General features: G+C 38.1%; 1 protein-coding gene across 6 annotated transcripts in view; it reads right to left on the bottom strand.

The window, feature by feature from the left end:
- The window catches only part of LOC138761186 (E3 ubiquitin-protein ligase DTX1-like), a 298,252-nt gene that overhangs the window by 53,796 nt on the left and 231,561 nt on the right, over window positions 1-12,895 (bottom strand). For all 6 annotated transcript variants that reach the window (XM_069932912.1, XM_069932911.1, XM_069932916.1 and 3 more), the window contains one exon: window positions 1,216-1,277. In XM_069932912.1, coding sequence (XP_069789013.1) covers window positions 1,216-1,277 — 62 coding nt within the window. The remainder of the gene's footprint in view (window positions 1-1,215; window positions 1,278-12,895) is intronic.

Raw genomic sequence — 12,895 nt, 5'->3', positions numbered from 1 at the left:
AAAGAATCTCAGGATTGTATGTGATGTCGGTACTCTGACAATAAATTGGAAATGTAACTCTAAATGTTTCATGACAATGGGCCATTGGGAAGTGCAATTTGCTAGCAAACTGTGGAGATGGAGCTCAAAACTCAACATCGTGATAGCATGTGAAAACACGTGGGATATTGCAGAAGATAATACCGATTTTTCCATCTTCAGCTTTCTGATCACAAGTAACATACTTATCGTTAGCAGTACCATTTAAGTTGCATTGGAGCAGAGACGGTGGGGTAATACTATGCAAATTGTACAGTAGCAGTACCTAGATCACTCACTTTCCACTCATCCATACCACAACAGCAGAATCCTCTGATGACAGTGGCATACTTTTCATAATCTTTCCCTCTAAATAACTACCTGCTGCCCAAAGGATGAGAGTCCCAAAGATGCCACAGCCCCCTGCCTGTATCTCAGTTAAGTGCCCATTCTACCTCTGTGACCTCACAATGAAAGTTGATTAAAAAAAATGTAGGTTTTCCTCACTTCATGTTCTTTTTTTAACATTTCCTTGCAATAGCCTGGAAATTGAACCCAGAATTTTATTGGTTTAATGGCACCACAGACTGCAATAAACATCTAGACTTCAGAAAGGCCTTGGTATCACACTAAAAATACCCATTAGTTTTTGTTTCCTGGTTATACAACATGAAAAAAGTGTAATGATTTAAAAGACAGGACAATGAAAACCTATAAATGAAATCTCAATGACCTTGCTGCTGAGATTACAGAAATGCTATATCACAAAATAACAGGGACCAGATTCTGTCACCGACGTCTCTGGGTACCAAGTATTACGGTATCTGCTATCCTGAATTTTTGTAATCTACAACAGCATGGAAACACCAACTTTTCCACAACCTCAATTACCATAAGACGTGAGCAATGTCCAAACTATTATTTCATTACAGAGTATTGGGGAAAGTATTTTTCTACAAGCCTTCTAAAATCCAGAGAATACAAAGCAGCACATGATGTACAGGCTGATGGGCTCAGAGAAGGGGTCAGTAGAGAACAAGTTTTCAAATATTTTGGTGGATTATGTACAAACTACCTATTTCTGGCTTCACTGCTGGAGTGTTAGGATTAGATATTGCTGGTACCTCACTGGTACCTTGCTGGTCTACTACTTTTGACTACTCTCCTGCAGGGTGAAGGGACCACCTTGCTTCATACCTGCAAGTGCCGGGTGAACAGGACCAGAGCCATTTAGGTTTTTCACTGGAAGGGCAGGTACCCTGGAAGAAACCAAAAGGAAAATGGTTAGCATTATTAACACTGATTTAATGAATTCACTTATTTTGGCTGACTCCATACCCAAGATATCAGAAATGAGTCTGCACGTTTGACAAATGTAATCCCAGAAGATTGTATTCAGTCAGTTCCTAAACTCCACCATTGTGTTTGGTCAAATGCTGCAAGTTGAAACCTATTGACATGTCCTAAATGCTAGCCTTGATTAAGGATCCATCAAAATCCTCCACGTTTGAATAAACTTGAACTAAACGATCCAGTTAGTTTCTCAGTGTTAATTTGGAGATCTAGTGTGTTACTTGCAGCTGATAAAGAGACTCATAATATGTCACAAAGGCTTTAAAGAAAGTGAGTGATTAACAATAAAAGACCGTCTTGTGAAAGGCACGAAAGCAGGTCAATGCAAAGTCACAGCTGCTGCCTTCAGATTCCTCCTTGTTGCTGAGTCCTAATCGAGGAACTGCCTGTCTCACAGCACTGCAGGAGAATGTTCACATACTGCACTGATTCATGAACTTTATACTGCAGTATCTGACATCCAAAGCAAAATCTGCAAGCATATTATCAAGATGTGAGGTAATAGAATTAAACAATTTGGATGGCTTTGTACTCAAACATCAAACTGAACTACTAATTAGTGTTTTATTGCTAACCAGTCATGGCTCCAATTTACACCATTTGACCGACTGAAGTGGATATTACAATATAGTCCTGCTTGTCCTCCGAATACCACAAGAGTGTGGTCCATTAACACATTGAATAATTATCAGACTACAACTAATTTAGGCAATCTTTGAAAGTGCACTAAAATGGGCTCCAGTCTATACTTCAGAATATTAAATCTGCAGGCAAATTCATAATGAAACAATTTGAGGTAACAAAATTAAACAGCTTGGTAGATAAACATCAAACTGAACTACAAATCAATCCAATTAAAAAAGAAAATAAATTAATTCCACCAGAAGACTGAAGGCAAGAAGAACCCCTGCCCCTTCCCCCACCCAATGCAGGTTATATACATTGAAAAACCAGACACATTTTAAAAAATCTGACATTTAGTGCACTTGTGCACGTAGAAACATTTTACCAGTTCAGGTAGAATGAAAACTTAAAAGAAACCACTTCTCCTTTCTTTGCCCTAAGTACAAATTGAAAGCCCATGCATGTTAAAAAGGGAAATCTAAGATTAGATTTCAGTTCAAGATGAAACAACTGTTTTTTTGGTTTAGTCACTCAATGTTGCCCATTCACAGTGAGTACTTTAATTTAAAAATCTGTGGTTACAAGGTGTTCAATGCAACACAACCTAGTATATTATTCCTCTGGGAGATGTAACCTCAGTGTGTTCTTCTGCAACCAGGAAGATCACAGCATGTTGAACTGAACACATACTGAAATGCTCTCTTCCTCTGATCCCATGACTCAACCTATGTTTATCAAAAAGCTCTGCTGGGATACTATGAGCCAATAAATGCCATCCTTGCTAATGAAGCTCAATTTCTATGACTAGAATGTAATCCAGGTTGACCTCAGATCACCACAATAAAATGGGTTGTTTACTTTTGCCATACTTACGTCAAACTTCTGGAGAACTCTGCAGTGTAATTTTAGCTTCTCCGAAATGGTCAGGACTGGGCCTATTTTTTCAGATAACTGGTCATTTAAAAAAAACAGCCCAGTAGCAACAGCAAATCACTTGAATCAATGTTTAAACAACAGCAAACAACAAGGGGTGTTTTTTTTTAAAGCATGAAATAATGTTTAATTCTCACCAAAAAGCAACCTGAACAAAATAAGGTAAATCTAACACAAAAAACTCAAAATTCTACTTAGAGGTTTTTCCAAAATTCCAAATTTTTTTCAATCTGTGACATCAGTTTGGCTCCGAAAAAATTTCGGATAACTGAGGATTTCCGATTGTTTTGGATATCCTCATTTATTCTAAATTTTTGGGAGGTGAAATGATGCTATTTCAGCTTCAAATTTTTTTGGATAAATGAGGATTTCTAATTTTTCTGAAAACCTCAATTAGTTCAAGCACACTTATCCGGGATTAAGATAACAAAAAAATTAAGGCAATTTAGGGACATATTTTGGAAATGATATTTTTAAAACTCATGTAAGTTGGTAGAGTGAAACCTTTTGTGAGTTGGAATCTCAAAGAGTTCATCAAAACGAAGAATTCCTTTTACAAATATGAAATTTGTTTTCAGAAAATATACACAAGAAACATTGTCAAGTTTCAACATGAGATTACAAGACACAATGCAGAAAAATGAACTATTTAATTTTAAAAAATGGGAAAAAGATTTAAATATACACATTCATGATGAGGCCTGGTCAAGATTGTACCAGGAGAGTGTAACTAATGCAATTAATGGTAGATATCAAATGATACAATATAATTTTTTACACCAATTATACTACACGCTGTATAAATTACATGGACTCAATTCAAATTGTTCTGACAAATGTTTCCGAAGTAACAAAGAAACAGGAACCTTATTTCATGCAGTTTGGTTTTGTGAAAAAGTGGGAAGATTTGAAAATATTATTGGGACAAATTATGAAGATACAGATACCAAAAGATCCCAGAATATTTTTGCTTGGTGATTTATATGGCATTGACATTAAATTGAAGTTGGACAAATATCAATGAAAATTTTTGAGTATAGCAATAACAGTGCCATGGAAATATATGGCAGTAACATGGAAGTCAGATCATTTTATAAGGTTGGATAGATAGCATATGGAAATTCAAAATTGTATGCTAGTGGAAAAGATTACTTATAATTTAAGGAATCAACCTGAGAATGTTTATATGATTTAGAAACCATATATGGATTTCATCAGTCAGAATCCATCCACATCATCCATAACACCCACTCCTCCCAATTAATATGTACAGGATAGAATAATGTGTTAGGAATATATGAATAGTGAATAACAATAAATTTAGGTTTTTTTCTTTTTTCTCTCTTTTCTTTTTCTTTGGGGAGGAGAGGGAGGGGGATAAAAGGAAAAAAATTGTATCTTTTTTTAATATATGTTATATGATGAAGAATTTATATGTATATATTGATGCAAATGAAAAATAAAATTTTCCAAAAATTTCAACATATAACCACATAACCGTTTAGCACGGAAACAGGCCATGTCGGCCCTTCAAGTCCGTACCGGTTCACTTGAACAACTCTATTAGCTCCTCCGCAAACTCCTGAGGAAGTGTTGGCTGCCTTTCCCAGGCAGTGAAGAGATGTGGATGGAGTCTGTGGAGGGGATGTCAGTACACTGGACTTGACTTGAACATCTACAGAGCTCTAGGATAACTCAGCAGGTCAACCTGTGCAAAAATTCAATGCTGGGGAATCTCAGCAGGCAAAATAGTGCAAAAACTCAAAGCAGGTCATAATTTCTCTTTCAAGCCCTATTGTATCCAATCACGTTTTTTCCAACCTTCTCTACATGATGATATTTTATAGAGATGTTATAGATAAGATATTCGAAGTTTTAAGGATTGTTAAACTTAAGTCCCAAACAGTAAACATATCTTTAAATTCTTTTCTCTAGGTCTTCTAAAACAATAATAATAAGTTTATTAACATGGGGGAAAAAAATCATCATACCAAATTAAAGATGATATTTATGAATAATGGGCATTATGATTCCTCCACTCTGATCAAGGATATTCACATGGACATTTAACCAGAGATGATCTAATGCTAGCCCCTTTAGGGTGGTCAAACTGGATATCAACCAGGTGTTTAGGATGTATTGACAGAATGTGTGTGTTTTCAGCATGGACCCGGCATGCGAATCTTTCGGCTGTGATGAAAATAAAGAAAGATTTGCACGAATGAACCATGTTTGACAACTTCTGGAGATCCCAAGGAGCAAAACCGCCTCCAGTGCAATTTTAAACAGCAGTCACTCTTGAAATGTAGGAAGATACTGCACAGATGGAGTGACTGGACACTTTATTCTGCAACTATAAATGAGTATTACAATTTCTAGACAATGGTCCACAGAATTTACAAAACATCCAGTTCCACAGCAGCTGAAGAATTTGTAGCTTGGAGATTTAAATTCATTTAATTAATTTAAAATTAATAAAACAGCATCAATATTGGCATCCAGAGGACAATGGTATTATCAGAAGAGCTTCTTGGACTCACCAGGGTTCCTCTTTGGGAGGGGAATCAGAATCCTTAACCTGAATTAAGCTGCATGGAATACAAATCACAGCTGCAATGGGCCAGCATAAGGGAGAGTCTTATATTTGACTTTGAAATGGTTCAACAAGCCAGTCAGTTCAGAAACATTATCTACATTCACAAGATCAAGATATAGGAGCATTGGCCCATCAAGTCTGCTCTACCTTTCTAATCATGAGCTGATCCATCCACCCTTTTCAGCCCCATTCCCCAGCTATCTCCCCACAACCCATGATGCCCTGACTAATCAAATACCTGTCAATCTCTGCCTTAAAAGACCTCGCTTCCTCGGCTGCCTGTGGAAACAAGCTCCCCAGACTCGTGAACCTCTGACTAAAGAAATTTTTCCGCATCTCTGCTTTAAATTGACACCCATTCAATGAGTTAATCACAGCAGCTCTGCAGAATAAAAACACACTACTTCCAACCATATTAAACAAATGGCCTTTCAAAGCCACTTATGGCAACTTATAGATTATAGAGAAAACTAGAAATTAATTCCTGTGGAAATAAAATGTGCTTTTGGTTTATGTCAGCACTTTGTACTCTGATCTAAATTTGTTTCAATGAGGTTGAAGAAATTAATTTTGAGATAGCTAGCAAATACTGCATTTGGTGATGCATTCTGTGAAGATCTCTGAGCAGAGATGGGGTTTAAAAGCAATGATGATTTTTAAACTGAGGCACTGGTAAATAGGATCGCAAGCAGAAAGGTATTTGTTAAAAGGAGCAAAAAAAAATAGAGCTGGAAATCTGAATTCAAAAAAATAACAGAAAATGCTGGAAGATTTCAGGAGGTCGGCCAGTATCCACGAGGAGAGAAACAAAATCAACTTTTCCGTGAGTGCTGCCAGCATTTTTTGTTTCTGTTCATGTTTTGGTGAACACTGCACTGACATGCTCTCCAGAATTTTAGATGGCCTCAAGGGTGGAAAAGGCGAGACCCCACTAATGTGCATTGGGCAAGTCAAAGTCAGGGGTAACACTGGCATGGATGAGGGCTCTAGCAGCAGATAGATGCTGAGAAACAACTGGGCAACATTGACAAGGTAGAAATAGGAGTGAGTATAAGGACGTGGCCCAAGGGTCATATCAGAGTTAAATACCACACCAAGATTGTAAATAGTCTGCTACAGGGACCTACAGCTGGTTTTCGAGGGCAAAGAGGGATATGGGCAGATCTGAGGAGATGGAGTCAAGATGGGACAACAAAGTTGGGAGTCAGGCAAGAAGGCTGTAATGTTTTGTGCACAAGGGATTGAGGAAGGTGGAGGTGGGCCACTTGGTCAAGATGAGGTGAGAAGGAAAGCATAGATAGATGCATGTTATTGGATGATACTTGAAAGAGGTTCGGCACAGTGTGATAGGGAACAGGAAGGAAGTGACAGCTGATTGGTTTTTCTCAATCACTGCAACAAAGTGGATACAAGACTGCTCATATTTGTTGCTGGAACTGAGTATGGAAAAAATGAGGGAGAGTTGATATCTCTGCTTTCATGAAAATTCCTGAATGATAGACAAAATGAATGAGCACTTTGCCAAATTATGACTTTCTTGTACACAATATCCCAACTCATGCAGAGAATCCCTTGGCAAAGGATTAGATCCTTCTGCCCGACAGACATCAACAATATGATTGTTCTTTTAAAAATGGCTTGAACAGACCTCAATAAACAGTCACCCTGGGTTTGAATGTACTTTTGTGGTAGCTTCATCATTTTTGCACTCAAGGCCATAGATCAGCCCAAAAGCCCCAAGTTGGACTCTGAAGTGGATATTGAACAACCACACACTCCTTGCAAATAATCAAGCAGCAATCTTGTACCTTGAAGCAAGCAACTGTCCAGGCCACCTGCAAATAGCTTCTGTGAGTTAGAAACAGTGGCCACCAATAAAGACACTTACCCCCTTAGCAAAGAAATCTTCATCTTCCTCAATGCAGCAACGTGGAATTGAGTATTAACCTTCCACTTTAAAATACTACACTTTTCTTAAGCAGATGCAGAAATAAAATGAATCAAACTGTGAGTCGCTGGCTGTGCCCTGATTAATTTTATAAAGTAGTTTAATCCTATCCAACACCATAACTTCACTGACATCACAACCAGCCCTGTGCGTAATGTGTCAGCTGAAGAGATTAACAGGGAATCAGCCAGGCTTTCATTATAAACAACCTGTTTCTGTGGGTCCATACACACGTATTAAGTCTGGAGTCACAGAAGGATTCCTGAGGCTTTAAGCCCTGCATGCGGCTTTTCCATTATTTTGATTACGCCAGATAAAACAACTGAGGTTCTCCATTCAGGAAAATCTAACATAAACAAATACAACTGAAAGGTGTTGGCTGGCATCAAAGCTTCAATGAAACAGACTGTACCTTGGCTTATTTATTCCTTTTCTTCTACTTGCCAGGCACACCACACATTCTCCTGCACAAGACAATCAATTACCTACACTCCCTTCAATCTAAAATATATCTGCCTGCTGTGTTGCCTCCTTTACACTGGGAAACAGAACATAGTTTGGTTAATTGATTTGACCTATTCTTTCTACCTTTTTGCTTTAATCAAAATTCTTACTCCCATCTGACCATCCATTCTTGGCTTCTTCATTATCTCAATAAATGGTAAATCGTCCCTTATTTTTTGTCTATGATTGACTGGTCCAGTTTCAAAGCAAATATTGAGCTGGGGAGGGAGGGGAAGAGAAGGGGGATGGTAACATAAAGAAGCATATACATGCTCCTCATTGAAAGTTGCACACCTGTGCCTAAACCAAGTTATACCGAAACCTTTGAGGCGAATAAACAAATTTTTATTTCTTAAATTTGTAACATGAATAATTGAGACAACACAATGGGCAAGTTTTCTCAACCACTGACCATGCATTGGTTAGGAAATCTAGTTTCATAAACATATCCAACTTTAAAATGAGTTGATGTTGAGTCAATGACTTTGATGCAAATTTAGAATAGTTTATTTATGAGACTCAAGATGGCAAGCAAAATCACTATGATTAATCATTAGATCATGAATCACCAATAGGTTTGATACCAGATTTAAGTAGATTTAATGCTTTGCCTATATTTCCAAAATACATTTTAGGTCAGGAGGTCAATGTCAGTCGACACTGGAAATCTTATGTTACATCTCAAGGTTGTTCAAGGATGAGATCATGGAATACCAAGAGGAGCTTGAAAAGATAGGCCCAAGTCAGCATGGTTTCCTTACAGGAAAATCATGCCTAACAAATCTATTACAATTTTTGTGAAGAGATGACAAACAGGAGAGATAGAAGAGATGCAGTAGCTGTGGTGTATTCAGACTTTCAAAAGGACTTCAACAAAAGTCTATTAAACAATATGATAGCCCATGGAATTACAGGAAGGAGGGGTAGAACACTGACCGATCAGCAGGAAACGAAGATTTGGAATAAAGGGATCCTATTCTGGTTGGCTATCGGTTACCAATGGTGTTCGGCAGGGGTAAGTGATGGGGCTGGTTCTTTTTACATTGTTTATAAATGATTTGCTTTATGGAGTAGATGGCTTTGTGACTAAATTTGCAGAATATAGCAAAATAGATGGTAGGGAGGTGGTGCTGAGGATACGAAAAGGCTGCAGAGAATCTTGGATAGATTAGGAGAATGGGCAAAGAGGTGACAGATAAAATACAGTTGGAAAGTGGAAGATCATGCAGATGGTAGAAGAAATAGACTGGAAAACTACACTGGACAACAATTTAAAAAAAAAATGTTTGTGTCCTGAAAAAAAATGGGGATTATTATAGACAACTTCAAGCTGAACACAAAGATAATTTCAGATATGTTTTTTTTTTATCACGTAGGGAGTTGGAGAAACATTAAATTAACTTTTATTGAAGTTAGCATGTTTAATCGCTAATTCCCAAAACCAAGCTCTCAAGTTGACTGCATTCGCTGCACAACAAATGTGAGGAGCCCAGGGTTTGTCTTGATCACCAATTTTACAATCAAAGTAGAGCTCAATGGCTCTCTTAGTAAGTGCAGTCGTGCTGCGTCTTTGACCCTTAAAAGCATATACTCGCCACAAACATATCAGAATATATCACAGCTGTGGCTAGATTGATGAGACATTTCTGCTGTATTGAATCTTCCTGAAGACAATAAATGTTGTTGTTAAGTACACTCACTATGCTATTGCCTGAAGAACATGTGCATTAACATGCATTCAATCTATATCAACGTGAAGCACAGCCTCTGTATATGTGAGGTGCTTCTTTAGCCTGTCTGCATCTATCCTGACTAAGCATGCCCTGGCCCAAGACAATATTTGCAAAGCACCTACACTGATTTCATGCCCAGGCATGCTTGGACTGACCAAAACAGCTTGCTTTGTGGGCAATATACAAGTAGACTTAAAATATGACAGGAAATCAGAAAAATAGGTTATATCTAAAAAAAAAGGTGATTTTTGTGGTCAGCAGCCCAAAGTTTATAATATATCCAAAAGTGTTCAGGAAGCAAAATCTCCAGATTGAGTCAGTGGTGTAGAAGGCAAATGAAATATTGGCATTCATTTCTAGAGGACGAGCATATAAAAGCAAGGATATCACAATGAGGTTCTATAAAGCACTGGTGAAACCTCATTTGGAGTACAGACAGTCTCAAGTTATAAACGAGTTATGTTCTTGTCTATTTTTAAGTCAAATTTATAGGGAAGTTGGAACAGGTACATACAGTTCTTATTTAACGTTTTTAGCGTCAGTTAGTCAAAAGTTTATACTATTTTACCTTTCTATGCAAAAAAAAGAAAAGAAAATCATGATTAAAATAAAACACTTTTTCTCGTTCCATCAATGTCCTGCATACCAGAAGGAGCATTTGTGAGGTAAAACATTATGCGCATGCGCAAATTGGGGGAACAGTCAGTTCGTAAGTACGACTTGTCCGTTGTAGTTTTGGGCATCTTATTTGAGAAAAGACATGATGGTTTTGGAGAGGGTTCAGAGAAGATTTACTGGAAAGATACCAGGAATGAAAGGGTTAGCACATGTGGAACACTTGTTAGCTCTTGGCGTACAGAAGGATGAGGGGGGACCTAATGGAGGCATTGCGAATGCTAAAAGGCCTGGACGTAGTAGATATGGTGAGGATGATTAGGACAAGAGGGCACAAGTTCAGGACAAAATGGCTTAAATTTAAAACAAAGATGCAAAAAAATGTCTCTAATCAGAAGCTTGTGAGTCTTTGGTACATTGCCACAGTTGACTGTGGAAGCAAGGTCATTGGGTGGGAGCTCATGATTAGAATAGTGGAGCAGACTCAATGATGCCAATAGACCTACTTCTGCTCCTATATCTTGTGATCCTGTCATTAAATTGTTAGCGCACAAGAGAAACCCTGAAGTGTGGAACATTGACAGGCCGTTCAATCCTTTTGGTTTATTCTACAGTTGAACAAATAGTTCAGATCTGTTCAATCCTGAGAACATTTTCGGAACCTTTTCATTTTTCTCCCCATCAAACCTAAATTCGATTGATGGCACAGCTTCTGGGCCAACCATATAGCTAAATGTGATTTCTACTTTTGGGTTGCTTTCTGCACTCTTGCTCTAAATCTCTTGCATTTAAACTTGTTTTCTACGACTCCTTGTTCTCCACATCAGCAATAATGATAAGTCCACTTCATTAATCTACCTAGCTCTGTATTTTAACTTTAAACAATTTCATCATATTGCCTTGTAACAAATAACAGTTAAAAATAAATATATTTTATTTTTAATTCTTTCTTCATACTGTGCTGCATTTCAGTGAATCTATGTTGTGTCCTTTCTAAATCCTCCATATCCTTCCTGTACCTGACAGCAAAATACAGCACACTGTAATCTAACTGACATCTTATTAGTCATATAAATAGAATCTTCTGGGCTTGCATGCCACTGACCCATTTGACCAATCCAGGATTACAAGGAGAGAATGATAACAGGCTGTCAGATGGGAGACAAAGAAGGATTGATTCATTTTAATATCAAGAGAAATAGCACTATAGGCCAAACTGTACAATCTTAAATGAGTGCATGTCGAAAGAACATTGGAGTTTCCAGTCAAGGTTTTGAAGGCATTAGTGCAAGTTGAGAAAAGTGTTTCACAAAATAGCACAGGGTTCATAAGGCAGAGGCCAAGAGAAGCAGGAAGTTTTCCAGAGCTATTGTAACACATGGTCAAGTCCCCAGGACAACATGGCCAATTACAGGCACTAAATTCCTGCAAAGTGCACAAAGCAAATCAAAATGTAGAGCAGTCTCCTGGAATGTTACCAGGTGTGGAAAATTCCATGAGACAAAGAGTCTTGTGAAGCTGGAGTTGAGCTTCACAATTTGGAAACAATTTGACTCCCACCATTTAATGAGATCATGGCTGCCCTGACTGTAATATAAACTCAGCATCTGGTCTATCCACTACAACCCTTCATTCCTTGCATGTAAGAATCTTTCTAACCTTGCCTTAAAAACATTCAAAGACTTTGCTGAGGAAGAGAATTTCCTAGATTCAGAATCCTCGGGGCGGGGGGGGAGGTGGGGGGACGGGGGGACGGAACTGCTTCATCTCTGCAACACCATATTTTAAAATTTCTATTGTACACATCTCTTTCACAATTACTTTTGATGTGACACCTTCTCAAAGTTTTCTTGAATTCCAAGTAGCATATATTTACTGTTTTTTCATTGTCCTCCACAGGTATCTGTTCTTTACAGAACTCCAAATGGTCAAACATAATTACCCTTCCACAATGACACTGGCAGATTACATGAATTTTATTCACTGCCCTGTTGTAATATCTTGCTAATAACTTACATTATCTTTAAGTCAGATGTTATGCAACTGCCTCAAAGATTCCTGCTTTCTGTCTCCCTCCCTTTATTCAAAAGAGGTTACATTTATTGATTTATTCCCATGTGAACAAAGCCTTTTAAAAGCTATCAAATTTTAGAAAGTTGAAGCTAACATATCAACTTCCCATCAACCACATTAAAAGACCCCAGGCTGACATTCATCCACACCCAGGTATTTCATTCTGCAACTATGGTACTAATTTTTTAGGAATTCCTCCCTTCCTCTCAGTTCCTAATCTACAGCCATTTCTATGATATTATTTGTATCCTCTCTTGTGCCTCTCCTTGCTTTCCGTCATTAAAGGTTCCATTATTGTCATACCCACACTCCTGTTCAGCTCTGAATCATGGGTCCTTTACCAGCATCACCTACGGCTCCTAGAACGCTTCCACCAGCGGTGTCTCCGCTCCATCCTCAACATTCATTGGAGCGACTTCATCTCCAACATCGAAGTACTCGAGATGGCAGAGGCCGACAGTATCGAATCCACACTGCTGAAGATCCAACTGCACTGGG

The sequence above is a fragment of the Narcine bancroftii genome, chromosome 4, assembly GCF_036971445.1.
Source record: "Narcine bancroftii isolate sNarBan1 chromosome 4, sNarBan1.hap1, whole genome shotgun sequence".
NCBI lineage: Eukaryota > Metazoa > Chordata > Chondrichthyes > Torpediniformes > Narcinidae > Narcine > Narcine bancroftii.
Note: the sequence above shows the minus strand (reverse complement) of the source record. Positions and strands in the feature narration are given on the sequence as shown.